This window comes from Polypterus senegalus, chromosome 11, assembly GCF_016835505.1.
Source record: "Polypterus senegalus isolate Bchr_013 chromosome 11, ASM1683550v1, whole genome shotgun sequence".
Classification (NCBI taxonomy): domain Eukaryota; kingdom Metazoa; phylum Chordata; class Cladistia; order Polypteriformes; family Polypteridae; genus Polypterus; species Polypterus senegalus.
The window spans coordinates 140,152,052-140,170,703 of record NC_053164.1 but is presented as its reverse complement, the minus strand read 5'-3'; the positions used below and the strand labels follow the sequence as shown (position 1 = coordinate 140,170,703).

At 36.9% G+C, this 18,652-nt stretch overlaps 1 protein-coding gene across 1 annotated transcript in view; it reads left to right on the top strand.

The window, feature by feature from the left end:
• Positions 1-1,122: 1,122 nt before the first annotated feature.
• LOC120539536 overlaps positions 1,123-18,652 on the top strand; it is a 45,934-nt gene continuing 28,404 nt past the window's right edge. The window contains exons 1-3 of the mRNA XM_039769689.1: positions 1,123-1,223; positions 6,763-6,799; positions 15,425-15,853. Of these exons, the coding sequence (XP_039625623.1) occupies positions 6,781-6,799; positions 15,425-15,853 (448 nt within the window). The 5' untranslated portion in view covers positions 1,123-1,223; positions 6,763-6,780. The remainder of the gene's footprint in view (positions 1,224-6,762; positions 6,800-15,424; positions 15,854-18,652) is intronic.

Here is an 18,652-nt window from a genome sequence, read left to right as displayed (position 1 = left end):
TGTTTCCCAGATTCCCTGTTTTGGGAAAATTACACAAATTAGAAAACTAACTTTGGTAAAAAAAAAAAAAGTAGTACAATGTACTAAGCAGTTATACGTATTTTTTTCTTTTTAACAGTTTTTTCATCTTGATTGTCATTCTACTTTTCTAGATGTTCTAATTGTTTAATTAATCCATTATTTACTACCTTGTGATTGAGTGCTGTTTGCTTGGGTTTCTGCTCTGCTTGTTTTTAATTGTGATTATTAAGATTCAATGAAGGGAGCAAACTGCACAGAGAAAGGGTGAAATATAATAAAAAGCGAGTTAAGCATTTAAATCCATAGCAAAACCAGAAATATTTATAAGAAATGTTTCTTATAAATGTAAAAATCATGCTGCTGTGCTTTTCTGAATATAGAATAAAAGATAAATAAAACCAGCTAATTAAATGAGATCAATGCTATCAAGTGTTGTCACTGATTAGGAATCTGGTTGGAACAAAAACCTGCAGCCACAGGGGTCCCCCAGGACCGAGTTTGAGAACCCCTGATCTATTGCACCAGATAGCGGCGTCCTGAGTATCTATCACTTGTTGGGGGAAAAAAAGCTTTGATTTGATATGCTTTTTTAAACTACATTGGAATTGTTTGTTTGTGCATCTTAAAATGACTTATGCCAAAAAAAACAGATATAAAGAGTAAATGGGTTATAATGTGTTTTCTGATAACTCAGCAACCAGAAAATCTATTTTTGGCATTTAGTGAATAGTATAATGCCCCCAGTGGCACATATAAATTTCCCGTTTATTTAGAAACACATAAATAAAAGTGTCAACTAATTGCGTCCAGGACTAAAGAGTCCAGTATCCAATAGCGTGCGCCCGTTCTCTCCTTTCGAGACACTATCTACCAAACGATCTGTGCACGTCACTTCTAGTAATTACAATATTTACTCTGAAAAATGACCTTCCCTAATTACTGCTTCTGGTTGGAAAGCACAGAAACCGCTTCCCAATGTTACCAAAAGAATCAACACTGGTGAAAGAAATCTCGATCGACTGCTTTTAAGACCTGCTTTCCAGTTTTCTCCATTTTCTCAGCCCGCCTCGCGCACCACTTCACTTCTTTTCCCTAGAAGTCAGTAGGCGGGGTCGAGCGGGCGGGAGAAGAGATTATTAGAGGAGCGCGCTTCTTCCTGTCGCTTGCGCACTTTCGTTTGTCGTCGCAGCAGTCACTGCAAGGTGAGTGACGCACTGGGTCTTTATAATCACTTCTTTTAGCCAAATGTTATTATTTTAACGGAGGCTTAGCAATAGCAGCAGAAAGTCCAAAGTTGACCTTACACTTTATGAAATAATTTTAAACGGGCCCGTTTTGCTGCGGAATTTTGACGTTCGCAAGTGAAAAGTCATCACATCTGATTGAAACCTGGGAGGTTCCGCTGCGCCCGTGAACTTGAAAAAGCCTGTTATATGGTCGGAGAATATTGTAAAAATTTTGAAAGGAGAGAAACTTTTATTAAAATGCAATGGCGTCGTCACAGTACCCGGAAGAGGTCTTATGGTAGTTTGCCAAATTACAAAACTAAATCACATTCGTGATAAATTAGCGAAGGAGAATGTGAAAAGTATGTCACTTATATCAGTGTTTGATAGACAGGCTGAGACGCGTGAAATTTCAGAGTTTGGCAACGTGAAGAAAACATCGGGTTCAGTATTGTTTTTGACGCCGCATATGAAGAATCGGACATACTGCATGTTCTATTAGTGAATGAGGCTTCGGGTGTGGCAGGTGGGTCGGTCCCATGATGGGCAGCTTTCATCCCTAAACCTTAAGAAAAGTTCAGCGTTGTCTTCAGCAAGTTGAAAATAAGATATTTTTAAAATTGAAGTGTCAAATAACCTTTTTTTGTAAATATATACAGTATATATTTTTTAAACTAATTACACTTTTTATATATGTATACGATTTGTATGGTACAGAGTTTAAACCAGACTACCTTTCAGTTAACGGTAGTTCCATCCACTTGTGATGTTAGGAAAGACGGGATAGGCTAAGAAAATGGCAATCTGTTTAAACCCATCTATTAAAGTTATTTATTTTTTAACTGAATAAAACTTCAGTAAATAGTCGAGTTTTGAGTTTTCACGGTTTTTACAGTTTTGGCCTTCCCTTTAAGGGTGTGATCATAACATTAACACAGGAAGATATCAAAGTAATAAACCTCAAAGCTATAATCATCTTGCAGTGTTTGATTTGGAATACATTCTAAAGTACTTTTTTGACCCCCTTAAATAATTTACAAGGTTCTGAATACAAGGGATCCATATTTAAAAAGTACATGTTACACTTGATGTTTATTAAATGTTATAACTTAACACTTAAGTGTTTGCCAGTTAGCAGTATTTTTGTAACTAAAAAAGCAAAATATGCTTATGCTACACAGCACTGAATACCATTCAATCATTGCGTTATGAGACAAAAACATATGCATGTCAGTGTAAAAAGATATCAGACTCTGTCTTGTCAATAGAAGATCATTAAATGCACAATTTTTTTGTTAAATCAGAAACATGGAAAAAATAAATGGCCAAAGTTTTGGCACTTATGATCACTAATGTTTACCCTGTTATTTATTGACAGTGCAAAAAAAATTGTCGTCTTGTGCCTACATACCTCTAGCATCTTGCTATGTAAATTTTCCATCCTCCACCACTAGTTTTACTGTGATCAGAGAGGTCAGTTCTTTCAGGCAAAATAATTAAAGAGCTCAGTTCCAAATTCAGCTAAGTACAAAAGATACATTTTGGAGATAAATAGGAATATATGGGTCCGTACTTAGCAGATTTTGAAACTAAATCCCTAAAACTATAGCACTACACTGTTGCAATTAGCAGGTTTTGAAGCTCAAACATATTTTTAGCGCATGACAAACTGCATGAAAAGTCACAATCACGTGTTCACTAAATTTTACCAAAAGATCTAATTAGCAGATTTTGGAACTCACATCTTCAGTTATTGAAGTGGTCATCAAAACCTCTTTTTTCAGTATGAAATAGACGGACAAGTGTAATCCCATTTGACCTACAGACATCTTTGTTTGGCTAATATACTTAAGAACTGAGAAACATCCCTCTGGAATCTAAATCATTATATTATCAGCCACTTCAGAAAGAGCCATTTACCCTTTATACAAAGATAATTGCTCAGTGAGGACCAATGTTCTTCATGCTTATGATTAAGAGAATCCGGTTTATCATTACTATGACTGTACAAGTGCTTCATAGGGAATGGATTTTACCTATGAAAGTGCTAGCAATTTAAATTATGATACAAGGTCTGTTAGGAAATCTGTCTGATTCCACCCTTTTTCAGTTCTTTCTTGACAAGACTACAGTTTGACTCTGCGATGGTAATTCACTTATAGACTCCTTTGTAACTAATATGTGAGTCTCCAAGTTCTCTGTGGAACTTTACAGTATGAGCACAATCCTTGATATCTGAGGATAGGTTTAGCAACATAAAGTCAAGATTAGTTATGTCAGAACTGGAATGATATTCATGAATATAACCATGACACCCAAGTGAGGTAAATTGCACAAAGTCGTCCTACAAAATCATTCCTCTGACATGACTGGCGCAGGTTCCCAGCATCTGTATATAGTTTCAGGTTCAAGTTCTCCATAAATGAAAACCACTGTAGTTTTGCAAAAAAAGCGTTATATTGAAGTAATAATCTTGAAGCATCCTTCTTTTCTGCTGTCTGAATTAAATATAATGCCGAACAATATGCCATGCAATTTGTGGTTTCCAGTGAAGTGATTCATTTCACTTGCTTGTAACTCATACCCTGAAAACAGTTGTAACACAAAGTAAATTTATACGGTAATTTGCATAAAGGAATGATTAACTCAATCACACATATCAATATAATTTTATTATTTATTGGATTAAATATTTGTAAGGGGAAACATTTCATAGATTGGATTTAACAAGGCCATGTATTCAATCAGAATATATTTGATTGATTAATAACATATCATTCCTCTTACTTTGATACTTGTACTAAGATAAAAAGCACTTTCCAAGTGCAGAGCAGTCTAATTGTGCATGAGTATGAATAATGTTTACAAGTACAGTATTGTATTCTTCAGTGGTCTCCACCTTTTGATTTAGCCTTGACTCTAATACAAGAAATGACTGGGCTTTGTGAAGTGTCCAATTCTTTATCACAAAATTAAAACTTACCTTTAATTTACTGCATTTCTAATTTCACATCAGAGACCCATGCAGCCAAAAGCTAAATACCACTAGTATTTTTTATGTTTACATTTTTAAATACACAGTTCACAAATGTGTGGAATATGTTTATTAATCATTTTAAATGGCAAGAGGTTTTCACTAGAAATAAAGTAATGATGGTGGTACAGTGATAGCGCTACTGTTTTGTGGTAAGAAGACCAGGGTTCTTGTCCCAGGTCCTCGCTGCATGGGGTTTTCGTGTTCTCTCAAATTTCTGTGTGTTTCCTTTGGGTGCTCAGGTTTACTCCCACAGTCCAAAGACTTTCAGGTTAGGTGGATTGACATTGCTAAATTAGACCTAGGGTGTGTGTGTTCACCCTGTTGTAGTGGTCTACACTAGAATTACTAATCTTATTTTGTAAGTTATTAATATGCAGTATTATTCCTAGCTAATTTAATAAATACAGGCTCCTAGTTAGAGGTTAATTATTAATAACTGGATACAAGTTTGAAATGAAAAATGAAATAAAGTGATGTTGACCAAGGAATGCCCTAGATGTTAAAATAACACAAGGAAGATTTTTATGTGCTTTTAAAATGTGCTTAAATTTAATAGGGATTAATTAGTCACTCTTCCAATTCTAGTTCATTATAGCCTCTTCTTCTATGTTGCCTCAAAATGTAGAGATTTAAAGAATTTAGACACTAGACTGAAAAATGTTCGGTACATAGTATCACACATTCATTTGTGCAACTTGGTGTAATTCAAATCCTTCAATTTTTTTCTGATCAGTAAGAAAGATGACCACCTAGAACAAAATTAAATAATAAAATTTTATATATATTACACACATATACATATACACACACACACACCAGTCAGCCACAGCATTAAAACCACCTGCTTAATATTGCGTAGGTCCCCCTCCAAAACATCACTGACCTATTGAGGCATGGACTCCACAAGACCTCTGAAGGTGTCCTGTGGTAACTGGCACCAAAACATTAGAACTGATCTTCTAATTCCTGTAAGTTGTGAGGTGGGGCTTCTATGGATTGGAGTTGTTTTTTCAGTACATCCAAAAGATGCTTGATCAGATTGAGAACTGGAGAATTTGGAGGCCAAGTCAACACCTTGAACTCCTTGTCATGTTCCTCAAACCATTCATGAACAATGCTGAAAGAGGCCCTGCCATCAGGGAATACTGTTGCCACGAAGGAGTGTATGTGGTCTGCAGCAATCATTAGGTAGGTTGTACATGTCAAAATAACATTCACTTGAATACCAGAACCTAAGATTTCCCAACAGAACATCGCCCAGAGCATCACATTACCTCCATGGGCTTGCCTTCTTCCTGTAGTGCATTCTGGTGCAGTCTTTTTCCCAGATAAATGATACATACGCACCTGTCCATCTACGTAATCTAAAAGAAAATATGAATTATCAGACAAGGCCACTGTGTTTTATTGCACCCTGGTCCAGTTCTGATGCTCAACTGCCCATTGTTGGAGTTTTCATTGGTCGACAGGAGTCAGGATGGGAACTCTGTCTGATCTGCAGAAACACAGCCCAATATGCAGCAGCAGTGAAGCATTGTATTTTTGTCTCATGGCTAGCAGTAATTTATGCTGCCGTATCTTTTCTGTAGGATCAGACCAGACATGCGAGCTTTGCTCCCCTAGGTGCATCAGTGACCCTTGGGTGCCCATTACCCTGTCACTTGTTAACTGGTCTCCATTTTGAAGATGCTGTGTCCCAGTTCTCTAGCTATCACAATTTGGCTCTTGTCAAAGTCACTTGCATACGTTTCCTTGTTCATTTTTCCTGCTTCCAACACATGACCTTCAAGAACTAACTCTTCACTTGTTGGCTAATATATCCCCTTGACAGGTGCCATTGAAACAAGATAATCATTCACTTAATTTGCCAGTGGTTTTAATGTAATGGCTGGACAGTGTATGTGTATATATGTAAATAGTTTGCAATAGCTTGGGCACCCTTACTTAAAATGTTGCATAAAATGCTGAAAAAAATGCATCATCTTTAACTTTAGGCCTTTTGGTGAAGAAAGGAAATGAGCACCATGCAAAAGTTTGGGCATCCCAAGATATCTGAAGTCTCTGATAACTTTTACCAAGGTCTCAGACCTTAATTAGCTTGTTAGGGCTATGACTTGTCATCATTAGGTAACCCCAGGTGAGGCAATTTGGAAAGCTGTTTAAATTCTCTGACTCCTCAAACTCTGTTCCAACAATCAACTGCCATTGGTTGAACACTAAAAGAAGACAGGAAAGCGTTTTCAGGTAGGTGTTTCTTCAGATTGTAATATTATTAAGTGTCAGTTAACATGAATGGTGGAGGTCAAGTTGAGACCTGGAAAATGGAAATGAAGTCCGGGGTCCCTAGTGAATGGATCCTAAATAAAATGCTGATTGATCAGAATCATAAGATATTATGTAAGTCACTTGATATTTCACTGCTTGTGCTTGACGTTTCTTCTTTTCTCATGTTTAATATTTGCACTTTCATTTTCTTAGTGATAACCGAAAGATAAGATGTCACAGCAAAAAGAAGGTAAGAAAAAAAAAATATGAAAACACTTTTTACTAACCAATTTAACTCTTTCAGGGCTGATGTTGACTTTTGTCGAAATTCAGGGGTAGAGGACGGTAATCGGCTGTAAACTGCAACAAAACTTGCCCTTTTTGTTGTAGTTCAACTCTGTTTGCTTGAAGAAAAGTTACATAGCTTTGTCGATTTGACCTTGATTCCCTGCATGTGCCAGAGAAGCCAAACAGGTGCCAACAGCAACCACAGCATGTAGCAACAGACATTTTATGTTGATTTCTCTGTGAAATAAGTGCATTGTGTGCTTTTCAGAGTTATTTTGGAAAAATATTCAGCCCTCAAAGAATTAAATAACCACAAAAAATACAGCCTCTTGTAATGCTTACTACAGTTAACATCTAAAAGCATGGCCAAGCTAAATCTAGTTTCATACTAACACAGGAGTAGACAAATTGCAGGCACTTTGGTTGTTTAGTGGTTTGCATTGATACCTCTCTGTCTGCATGGAGTTTAAACATTCTCCCTGTTGTTTGGATGGGTATTTCAGCTATTCTAATACATCCCCAAAATTTTCAGGGTACATTAATTATGGGAAGAAAATTATTTTTTATGTATTTTTTATATCCTTTTATATACAGTTGATACAGAAAGTATTCAGATCCCATTACTTTTAAACATACTGTATATAAACACTTTGCAGAGTGACTTCAGATAATTTATTTAAAAGAAATCCATGACAATTACATACTCAGAATTAGTCTGGTTTGTGTTTGTGTGTGTGTGTTCATTTATGTATGAGTGTGTCTAATGATCAACTGGAACCCCAGTTTGCTTTCCTGATTGGATTCAGCTCATTTGATGATGGATTGATGATTTGTCTAGCTAGATCAACTTTGCCATTATTCTGGTCAATGTGGATCCTCCAGTGTTTGAAATAAGGAACTGTGAACTTTTTCATTAATGGATGCATTTTTATAATTTTTTTTTATTGGGGGTTGGCAGGACAAAGGTATTGGGCAGCATAGTGGCACAGTTTTTAGGGATAGTCATCTGAGGCAAAACTGTTACTATCATTTTTCAAGGCATTGTTTGAAAAATATTTTATGAGCCCCATCCACACTGTGTATCTATGACATTTCTTTATTTTTTGACACATTAGAAAAAACATTTAAATCTATATATATAATTCACTAAGGCCAAGACGACCATGAAAAGCACGCCGGAAGGGGCGTGGATTCACTAAGCCGCTGACAAGTGAGACACCTATGGCGCACACAGGAAGGAGCCACGCCCACCAACTCCAAGACCATTGGATACGACAACAACTCGCAGGGCCACGCCCACCAACTCGGACGCGACACAGAAAAAATGGCGTCATTTATGTTCGTCTGTCGTAGAGGCCACATGCAGTGCAGGTCAGGTTAATGTCATGTACCTCCGAGCTACGTTGACTGTTCATAGAGGCATGTTTCTCGTGGAGGTGAATTGCCATATGCAGCGTGTGAAACGGTTTGCGAGGGGTATCCCATGGGATCCTTAAAACAATCCTTTAAAACTAAGGTTAAAGCACAATGAAGGAATCAGTCTTTAAAAACCAATAAGCCCTGTGCCTCTGTTTCATTACCGTCTCACCTGCTTCACCAATGCAGGCCCTGCAACAGTCGAGACGCTCTGTCAGCAGCTGACCTTCTCTGTGCCTGACCGGTTCACACAGAGGCAGCGGAAGAGAAAGCTGCGCCAGAGACAGACACAGGCACACACACAGGCAGCTGGTGGGCGGCTCTCCGTGAGTTTCTCTTGCGAGCGGACACATAACCAGGCGGTGTGTATGCTTCAAACGAGGCTGGACACGGCTTGCGACCGGGCACATGAGCAGGCAGTGTGTATGCTTCGAGTGCAAGGGTGGACGCGACAGGACCATCTAGGAAAAATCATGTCGCAGATGTGAATCGCTGTATGCGGCGTGTAGAACAGTTTGCGAGGGTGTCCCTGTGTCTTTCCAGAAGTGTTCAACCATCAGTAAATAATTATGCGGCGTTTGTTATGCCGCGGGTTCACTATTGTGTTGTGTTTTCCTCTCTCCAGAGTTCCATCTTTTCATTCTCTTACTGTTGTATTCTCACACTAACCTGTTTTAGACAACGTGTCTTTCCAGAAGTGTTTACCATTCAATAAATAATTATGCATGAGATTGAGCGTGTGTCTAGGCGTGGGTAAGCCGTTGAACCCCATTCGGGCTGCAAACCGTGGAATTGCCACTAAGTGCGACTCATACGCTCCCACTGTTTTCGTCCCTACCCTTTGTACACACCCCCCTCCCACACGTTGACTGTTAATAGAGGCATGTTTCTCGCGGAGGTGAATCGCCTTATGCAGCATGTAAAACGCTTTGCGAGGGGTATCCCATGGGATCATTAAAACATTCCTTTACAACTGAGGTTAAAACACAATGAAGTGAGCAGTCTTTAAAAAAACGAGTTTTCGGTTACGATGCATGACCGCGTGCAGCATAGCAAAGTGTTGTACACGCTACATACAGCAATTCGCATCCGCGACAAACATGCGTCTTCTTAGATGCTCCTGCACTTTGTACACACCCCCCTCCCACCTCGTTACACCGCACGGACAATTGTGTTGGTTCGTTCCGTGCATTGTTACAATGTTGCTTTTCTTGCTGATTTATTACATTACTGATTTTGCAAATGTAAAATTTTCTCCTGTGCTTAAAAATTATTAAAAAACCGGCCTGATTATGCGGCGTATGGTACGCCGCGGGTTGGCTAGTAATTTGTACTGTTAAGTTTTATTACTTTTTCATTGTACATACCTGATAAACAAGGCACAGGTAAAGTAAATGAATATCAAATTCTTTGTTATGCTAATGACATTTTAACAATAGTTTTTCCACAATGCTGTACATTTAAAAATTTTGAGTAACTGCTGAGGACATAATAAGAAGCCCTTCTGTTGCTTTTAATCCATGATTCTGTTTAGGAGAATTATTGTGTTAATGTGGTCCAGATAAAGGTGAGAGTGCAGCTGGTTTAGAATGAGTCATGCTGTGGAGAATACTAGAATTACCCATTGAAGTTGACACTGAAGCTCATTTTTATGTATCTTTTAGAAGGAGTTCCACATAGCTCTTTTTGAAAGCTTCTGCAGTATTTCCATTTTACTTTACTGGACCAGCCTGTCAGACATAGACTATAATTACACTGCCCTCCAGTGGATTTTAGGGTTCTAAAATTAAAGAACACAGACCACTTTTAAAAAGTAAAATAAATTAAAAGTCCAATTTAACTGGATTAAGTGAATTTTAGGAATGTAATGTTATTTGATGTGAAGTAGGTGTTGATTTGTTAAGTCCAGCCAGTCCCTAAGTCAACCTATTCTGACACAATAACCACTGGGACACATATGAGTGAATTCATCACACTACATTTTTCAATAACTTCCTGTGCTTTTAACTGGTGATAATACCTGTGCAGTTCAGAGGTAGGGGACATGGCTGCTTTCTCTTCCAGTAACTAAAGTTTAGAGATCCTTAAATATAGTTAATATTAAACAATACTTAAAATAATAATGAAGTTTTGATGTTCTGCTTCCTAAATATGGACTACTTGATTCATTTTACATACTCACAAATTCTAATGCTGAATCATGCACAGCAAAAGTTAAGCATGGAAAAGACTCAATTTTATTATATGTTACTGACTCTTTCATAACTAAATTACAGGTGCTATTTAACCTAACCGGCATGTGCTTGGGATAATACATTAACCAGAGTACTAAGAGAAAGACTATACAAACTCAGGAAAACTTGCAAGATCCACAAAACAGTGTAGAGTGTAACAATTAACCTCGTAGTTAAATATAACATTTTTCAAACTGGCTTAATCATTTTCAGGGATGTGAGGATCATGAGCCTCCCAGCATTACTGGGGCCAAGGCCATTGCGGCGCTCACTGTTACAGGGCTAATGAGAAATAACCAGTCAACCTAAGCAGCATGTTTTTGAAGACATTTAGACAGAAAATGGAATGCCCACACAGGGACAATAAGCAAACTTCACAGAGATGATAAGGGGGTGCTGGATTCAAAACCAAGAACCTGGAAATTTGATTAGGCAGCACTATCCACTGTGCCACTTCCTACTTAAAAAGCTGTAAAATTCAAAATGCATTTAAGTTTGAGTTTACTTCACTGATTTGCAAAGCATTATCTGTCCTTCAATAATAAGTAACAGTTACAGAAGCTATGAAAATGTAATTAAGAAAAACAAATTAAACATTTTGATTGCACAAGCCTTTGCACTTGCACTTTTCCCAAACAAGCATAAGTCCTCCTAAATTAATACATCTGTGTGCTATGAATTTGAATCAAAGGTGACTGAGCCTTTTAAAGAATCTGTGGAGATCTTTGGTTCAGAATAGGTAAACTATTCATTGCTGAAAAATTTAAGTTTTATCCCAAATACAGATCTTTGAAGAAGATCCATATGAAACTCTCAGGAAAACTGTCCATATTTTGGAAAACATTTTGTGGTGTACTAGCCTTATACTGAATCTTTAAACATCACTGTTTTAGCATTAGAGCCACATTAAATTATGCCTCACAGATGCTTTGAAGTGTCATGGAGGAAGAAGCATATGAAGATTAAGGTAATGATAAATATTGCCTAGTTCTGGCATGCCGCTGACCTAGGATTTAAGGAAAAGACCGCTGACCTAGGATTTAAGGAAAAGATTAACCATTCCTCAGGCTATTAATACTAAGCTCAGTGTAAAAACCACACTAGAAAACTTGGCACAAACTATGTGAATATACCTAGATGTCCCTGGCAAAGTCCAAATCGGAATCATTTAGGAAAACAGGGCTTAAAGTTATGGTTCACAGACATTTGCCACTCACTTTAAAAGAGGTTTATGTAAATCTGTCAGAGAAGAAGGAACAAAGCACACCATAATTATAAAATGTGGAAAAACAATAATCTGAAGCAAGTCACAGTTGCAATGGGGACTCCACCGAGTTAAGCATTATGTCTCTGCAATGAAGTCTTCCTGGTTTTGTCCTTGGCATTTCAAAATGTGTTTAACTGTTGATTCATCTTTTAAGCATATCGTGTAGATCAGTAAAGGAAATGTTTGAGTGAGAAGACGTTCTATAAGTGTCAAATTAGTATGTCTGTCTTCCTTCTTATTTATTTACTCTACAGAAGTTTGTTTTGTAGATTTCTTCAATAAAAACATGCATTCTTGTGACACTTAATGTTACCTTTTTACTTTATTTCATTGTACATTTTGTTTAATGAAATATCTTACATTTTCTGAACTAGTTTTTTCCTTTACAAAGCCACAGGGAGTTGGATCCAGCAATAATTGCTAAATAATCAAAAGCTGTTTGTTTATTTCAGATTTGCTAAAGAATGTCTGGAATTTTTCTTTGAGGAACTGTTATATGTCAGAATATTAATTTTTCATTCATTAAGAGCTGCAATAATATCCTACAATTTAATAAAACACATTTAGCAGTTTGTAAAAGTAGTACATTTTTGCTTGCACACACCTACTTTTGTAAGATATGATTCCTGGGATTAAAAATAAATGTAAAGGCCTCAAATTTATCTTTGCTCTATTAAAATATTTCTCATACTTGATTTTCTTGAATGAAAATAAAAAAGCTACTTATTTGTTTTAGCCCATTTGAAAAAGCAATACAGCTTGTGTAGTGATGAGTTGCAAATTGGTAGAGCAATGCCTGATCAGTTCTCCTTTAAAAAACACCTTAATTTAAAGCAAGACATCTGGTTTTCTTCGCACAATGCCTCAAATGACTCCAGAAGCAGGGGCAAGGGCCACTGACTTGCTACAGTCTGACAAGTCACATGCCAGTGTTATCACTACAGAATAAGCTGTTCCTCCATGCCCAAAATGCCAGCAGACTAGTTTAAATTAAATTTAAATAGTTAAATTTCAGCAGACTACTTGGACAGCTGACCATCCAGGGTGTGGTCAGACGCAACTCACCACAAGAGAGCAGAACTGACACAAATGAAAACAGTGATTGTTCCACCTCAGAAATCTGGCTCCCATACTACTGAAATTGTAGGCAGACAAAATGCCTACATTAGTGATAGGTGAGTGAGGGATTTTGACCTGTTAGAGATTCTCTGCTTACTCCTTCAAAGCAAGCTAACCTTACAGTAATGTGCTGTTTTAACAACTGTCCTGTAGAATATAGTGCACATATGCTGTGTTTTCCTGCCTTATCCCTGACCTTAACCCCTTAGAGCAACTTGGAATGCTATGGATCACATTTTGGAGATGTGACTCTTAACTTCCATTTGTCAACAGCTTAGTCGGAAAACATTCCACACCTTCACATTCAGAGGTTTATTTGATTTGTGCCTTAGAAGTGGATATTAATCTTAGCTCTGTTGTTAATATTTATACTGTAGTTTTCGTGTTCTTTTTGTTATTGCACTGTTTTATTTACATTTGTTTTTTGTTCCACAATGAACTTTGAAATTTCAGTCCAACCATGAGTGCTCTGTTTCTTGTTTCCATCAGTATATTTAAGTGAAATGAAACAAGTGGTCAGTTCAATAGGCACATTCCCACTTCTGAAATAATTGCTCAATCAGTGACCCTTATTTATCTGTTAAGCAAATTAAGTGAAAAGGAACGAATGAATGGATTGAACAAGAAAGACTGAACAAGATACAGATGTAAAAAGGTTTGTATGTTGTATATACAGTGGAACCCCCGGTTTGCGAGTATAATTCGTCCCGGAAACGTGCTCGCAATCCAAACCACTCGTATATAGAAGCGAATTTTCCCATAAGAAATAATGGAAACTCAGATGAATCGTTCCACAACCCAAAACTATTCATATAAAAATGATTAATACAAAATATAAAGTAAAAATACATAAAACAAATTAACCTGCACTTTACCTTTAAAAAGAATCATGGCTAGTGTGAGTGAGTTTCTAAACTCTTGTGGGATTCCACCCAAAGGGACGACATGCGGAAGAGTGTCCCAAAGCAATCGCAGTCTCCCAGCGCTGTAGCAGTTCACTGTATAAGCGTATCCAAAAAGATCGCGGACATGCAGACGGAGAATAGGAGGCGATTGCCCTCAAGAGAAGCGCGAGCGAGATAAGGAGAGAGAGAGATGCGCGCACACACGAGAGAGAGAGAGACAGACAGACAGACACACACACACACCCCCAGACAGACCGGCACGAGAGATAAGAAGAGAGAGAGACACCGAGAGAGAAGAACCATCAGCTCAGTTGTGATCACATGACGCTCAGCAGACAAAGTGTATCCGTACTACTCGTATTGTAAGACCGCTCGTTTATCAAGTCAAAATTTATTAAAAAATTTTGCTTGTCTTGCAAAACACTCGTAAACCAAGTTACTCGCAAACCGAGGTTCCACTGTATTGGTATATGCCAAATATGTTGAATATATCACTAACCTTAATGGGTGTAATATATACCCAGTGTTATATATAACACTGTTTCAATTGCCCTCCCACCCAAATTACATTATATTCAATATACACTGTTAATAAAAGGGAGAAGCACTGGTCGACCACGATTCACGCAGAGAAATGCACAACTAATGATGAATCAACTACTGACGTGATAGTGGTGGTGGTTTGTCATACCTTCTCATAGATGGATTTTGGCATATTGTGACCCAACCAATTGTGACCCATGAAGATGTGCTTCCAGTGTGCTAAGAACACAGACACTACAGGAGACTGGAAAAGACATGCCCCAATCTGATGAATGCTAGTTCACAATGAAATAAGGACCAGGATATTACTAAAATCCTGTGAGTCCAAGGCTCCATTTTGCCCAGGTACCATAAATACAGGCTGATAGTGGTGGTGTAATGTTGTACATGACACTGGATCTTTTGAAATTAAGAAGTCTTTATTTGAAAGCTGTTGGGTATTCAAATATTGTTTTCACAGTAGTGTACTTATTTTAAAATATGAGTTTTGAACAGGGTGATTCTGTATTCTACAGAGACAGAAAATTCCTGGAATAGTTTGAAACATATAACGGTGAACTCCATATAATATTGTTGTCTCTCCAGTAATTACATTTCAGGACATTTGGCCATCAGCTAGATTAGATAGAATGATCAAATGATATGGAACGATCCACCCTTACCTAATGTGAAAAAACGAAGTCATCCAGCATTCAAAAGCTGTGCTTTAAAGTCTGTTGGGTATTGGCTATAGCTTCTAAAATGCCCATTTGGTGTTGATGTTGACCACTTTTTTCAATTTTTAATCCCGATTCCATCTGTTTAAATTCAAAACAGGACAAAGACAGCCTGTGGCACAAAAACATGGTTGTTGACTAATACTGGGTATTGTTTTCTGTAATATAGACCTTATTAAAATATTCAAGCAAAAAGCACATCTGCAAAGGTTTTACAATCAACATTTGATCTTATTAATTTTTGGTGATGTAAAATTGTCTCGTTATGAGCAGAGTTTGTGTTTATTCTGCAAACAACAACAAAACAAAAAACTCTAAAGAAGACTGATCAAATGCTCTGGACTTTATTGCAATTAAATTAAAATTTTTTTTTTTCTTTCCTTCTAGTGGATAGCCTCGGCCCTTTGGAAAACTTCATTGATACTGAAAAATGGCTAACCTTCAGAACAGACAACGGCTTGTTCTGGTGCAGCCTTGATGTTGGGGGTGAATTCAGCAGTATTCAAGGTGTCAGAAGATTTAATGAATCTTGTAAGTTCAAGGTGATGAGAGGGAAAAATGGCAAGATCCTCTTACGAGATTGGCGTGGAGTATACCTCAGCAGAATCCAAAGAGTCAATGAAAATTTTATTGAAGCAGCGAAATCTGAACCAGATGCATTATGTGAATTTCAAGTATCCTGTGAGGATGAGAAAGTGATCTTCAGAGCCGATAATGGGAAGGTTGTCAGCAGATATTTCAATTATACAGAGCACAATATTGAAGCAGCACCTGAGGAACCAAATTACTTCTGCAGGTTCACTGTGGGCACTGGAGGTAATGTACTTTATAAAAGTATGTATAAGCTAAGAATATTTGAAAATGTATTTGATAAAATCTCTTGTATGAAATCTGAAAAAAGTATGAAAAAATAACACAGCCAAAATTTTTGAGGTCATAAAGCAAAACCAATGTCATTGTCTAAAGATAAATAGCAATATCTTGCTGTACTTCTGGCTTGAGTATTTGCTCATAACTCACACTTGGAGTTTGCCGTTTTGCCTTTGACCCAATACTTTTATGGCTGAGGCACCTACACTTTATAGGCAGAATAAGAAGACCTATTGCATTGCATGATTTGTACATCATGTGATAGGCATTGCTATTATAACTACAAGGGCTGCCACTGAGCCCCAAACCACAGACATAGCAATACCCATCACAATTCCAGGTTCAGGTAAAGGATTTCTATTTGACAAAACACCTTCTCCACAAGAACACAATAAAAAATGTACCAATTAAAGTTCTGGTCTCCTGCTTAAGCCGTCTGGGGAACTTCTGGGTCATGCAGAAACCAGAACAGTCCTCCTCCGTAGCATCCTCATGTGGTCCCAAAGACCCTGACAGGGAAGTGTTTTCAGATTCTAACCCTCATGCCATCCTGCTGGTGTCCTAATCAAGTTTAGCCTTGATGAACACTGCCATCTATCGTTAGGAGGAATGAACTTCTCCCGGTATGCTCATGCACACGATCCTTCTATTTGGGCCTCAAGGCTGGGTATGAATCCTTCCTTTATCCTGGCCAGCATGTCTGGCCTTCCTCTCTGGCACCTACACTATATATACCCAGTGTCGCTGTGGCTTGGCAAAAATAGCCACCAAAAAGGTGGCAGCCAAACAAAACACAAAATAAATTAAAAGTTGAAATAAAAAATACAAAAATTGTAGGAATAAAAGCATTTCAACTATGTAGATTCATCACAGTTATAAGATAATAGATTTCCAACTTTATTAAGAACTAGCAGAATACCGGCGCAGCGGAGAAGTAGTGTGTTAAAGAAGTTATGAAAAGAAAAGCAAACATTTTAAAAATAACGTAAGATGATTGTTAATGTAATTGTTTTGTCATTGATATGAGTGTTGTTGTCATTTCTATCTATTTATATATATATATATATATATATATATATATATATATATATATATATATATATATATATATATATATATATATATATATATAGCAAAATAGCTGCGATTGGCAGCGGAGAAGTAAAAAGAAAAGGAAACATTTTAATAATAACGTAACATGATTGACAATGTAATTGTTTTGTAATTGTCATGAGTGTTGCTGGCATATATATATATATATATACACACACAGACACATATATAAACATACATATATACATATACATATATATACACATACTGTATATATACACACACACATATATACATACTGTATATACAACATATACATATCTACATATATACTGTATATACACATATATATACAAATCTACATATATATATCTACATATATATATTAGGTGGGACTCGATTAAAAAATTAATCCAATTAATTAGAGGCTGTGTAAGAATTAATCTTGATTAATCGTATGTAATCGACACGAATAAATTTGCCCCAAATCGCAAATGTTTTTTTTTTATTTAAAACGGTTTTAGTGGGCTTACAGAATCAAATAATAGACATGGACATGAATATTGTAAACTGAAGCTGTTTTAATTTCTGAAAAAAGCTTTTAAACTGCATTTGAATTCAAAACAGAAACAAAAATATCATCCCTGGTTAAAATTGGGCAGACTTAAAAATAAAGTGGTAGTTTAAGTACTTTAAGTACATTTTCAGAATAGTATTGTCTTTAAATAATAATAACCAAAATTTCACCATAAAGTGCAGTTTTTCTTCTTAAAAAATAAGTCAGAAACATAAAAGGTAATTTGACCAGCTTACTCTTTAAACTCTGAGTAACATTAGCCAAAATTATTTTGTACATTAGGCTAAAACAGTGTGATCATTGAACATTTTGTAATTAGATGTATTTAGAATTACTAACGGTCACGGAAGTCCAATGATCCCCAGTAAGAGCCACAAAGTCCGCTTTCTGTAATGCATCTAATTTTGCTTGCTTTTCAGTGTGCACAAAACCATGCTTTTATCAAGGCTTTCTGGTAGTCGAAATGATCAGTCGAGGAACGCGCTTTATTCCGACTCTAACATTTTTGTAGCTGTGATGTGTGCATCAGTGTAATGGATGTACCAGGAAATCATGCATTGACAAAAGTTCCCGCTTGCTTGGAATTGAAAGTGTGATTAAATGCGTTATTTTTAACGCGTTATGGAGTACATGCATCAAGCTTCTCAACTGTGCTTGTGCTAAGAAAGGGAAAATTTTAAAATAACGTAACATGATTCTCGTTAACCTAATATTTTTCATACGCCCCAAACCAAGGAGATGGGAAGGTAAAATGAATCGGTAGTAGCGCTACATAGTCAGTACATCCCTCTCGAATCGAACCTCGAATGTCGGCGTTAGAGGCTTAAGACTCTACAATTGCGCCACCGCTTGTCTATGCTAAAGTATGTATTGTAGATCGGGCTATAGATATACATTTATATATATACCCGTATCGCAGTGGAGAAGTAGAAGTTATGAAAAAGAAAAGGGAACATTTTAAAAATAACGTAACATGATTGTCAATATACAGTAATTGTTTTGTGAGTGTTATTGAATGTTGCTGTCATCAAGGATTTGATTATCATTATTTCTTTCAATCAGGCTCGATTTGTACGATGTGTTCAAGTTACATTCCGTGTTTGTCAATCGCTGTA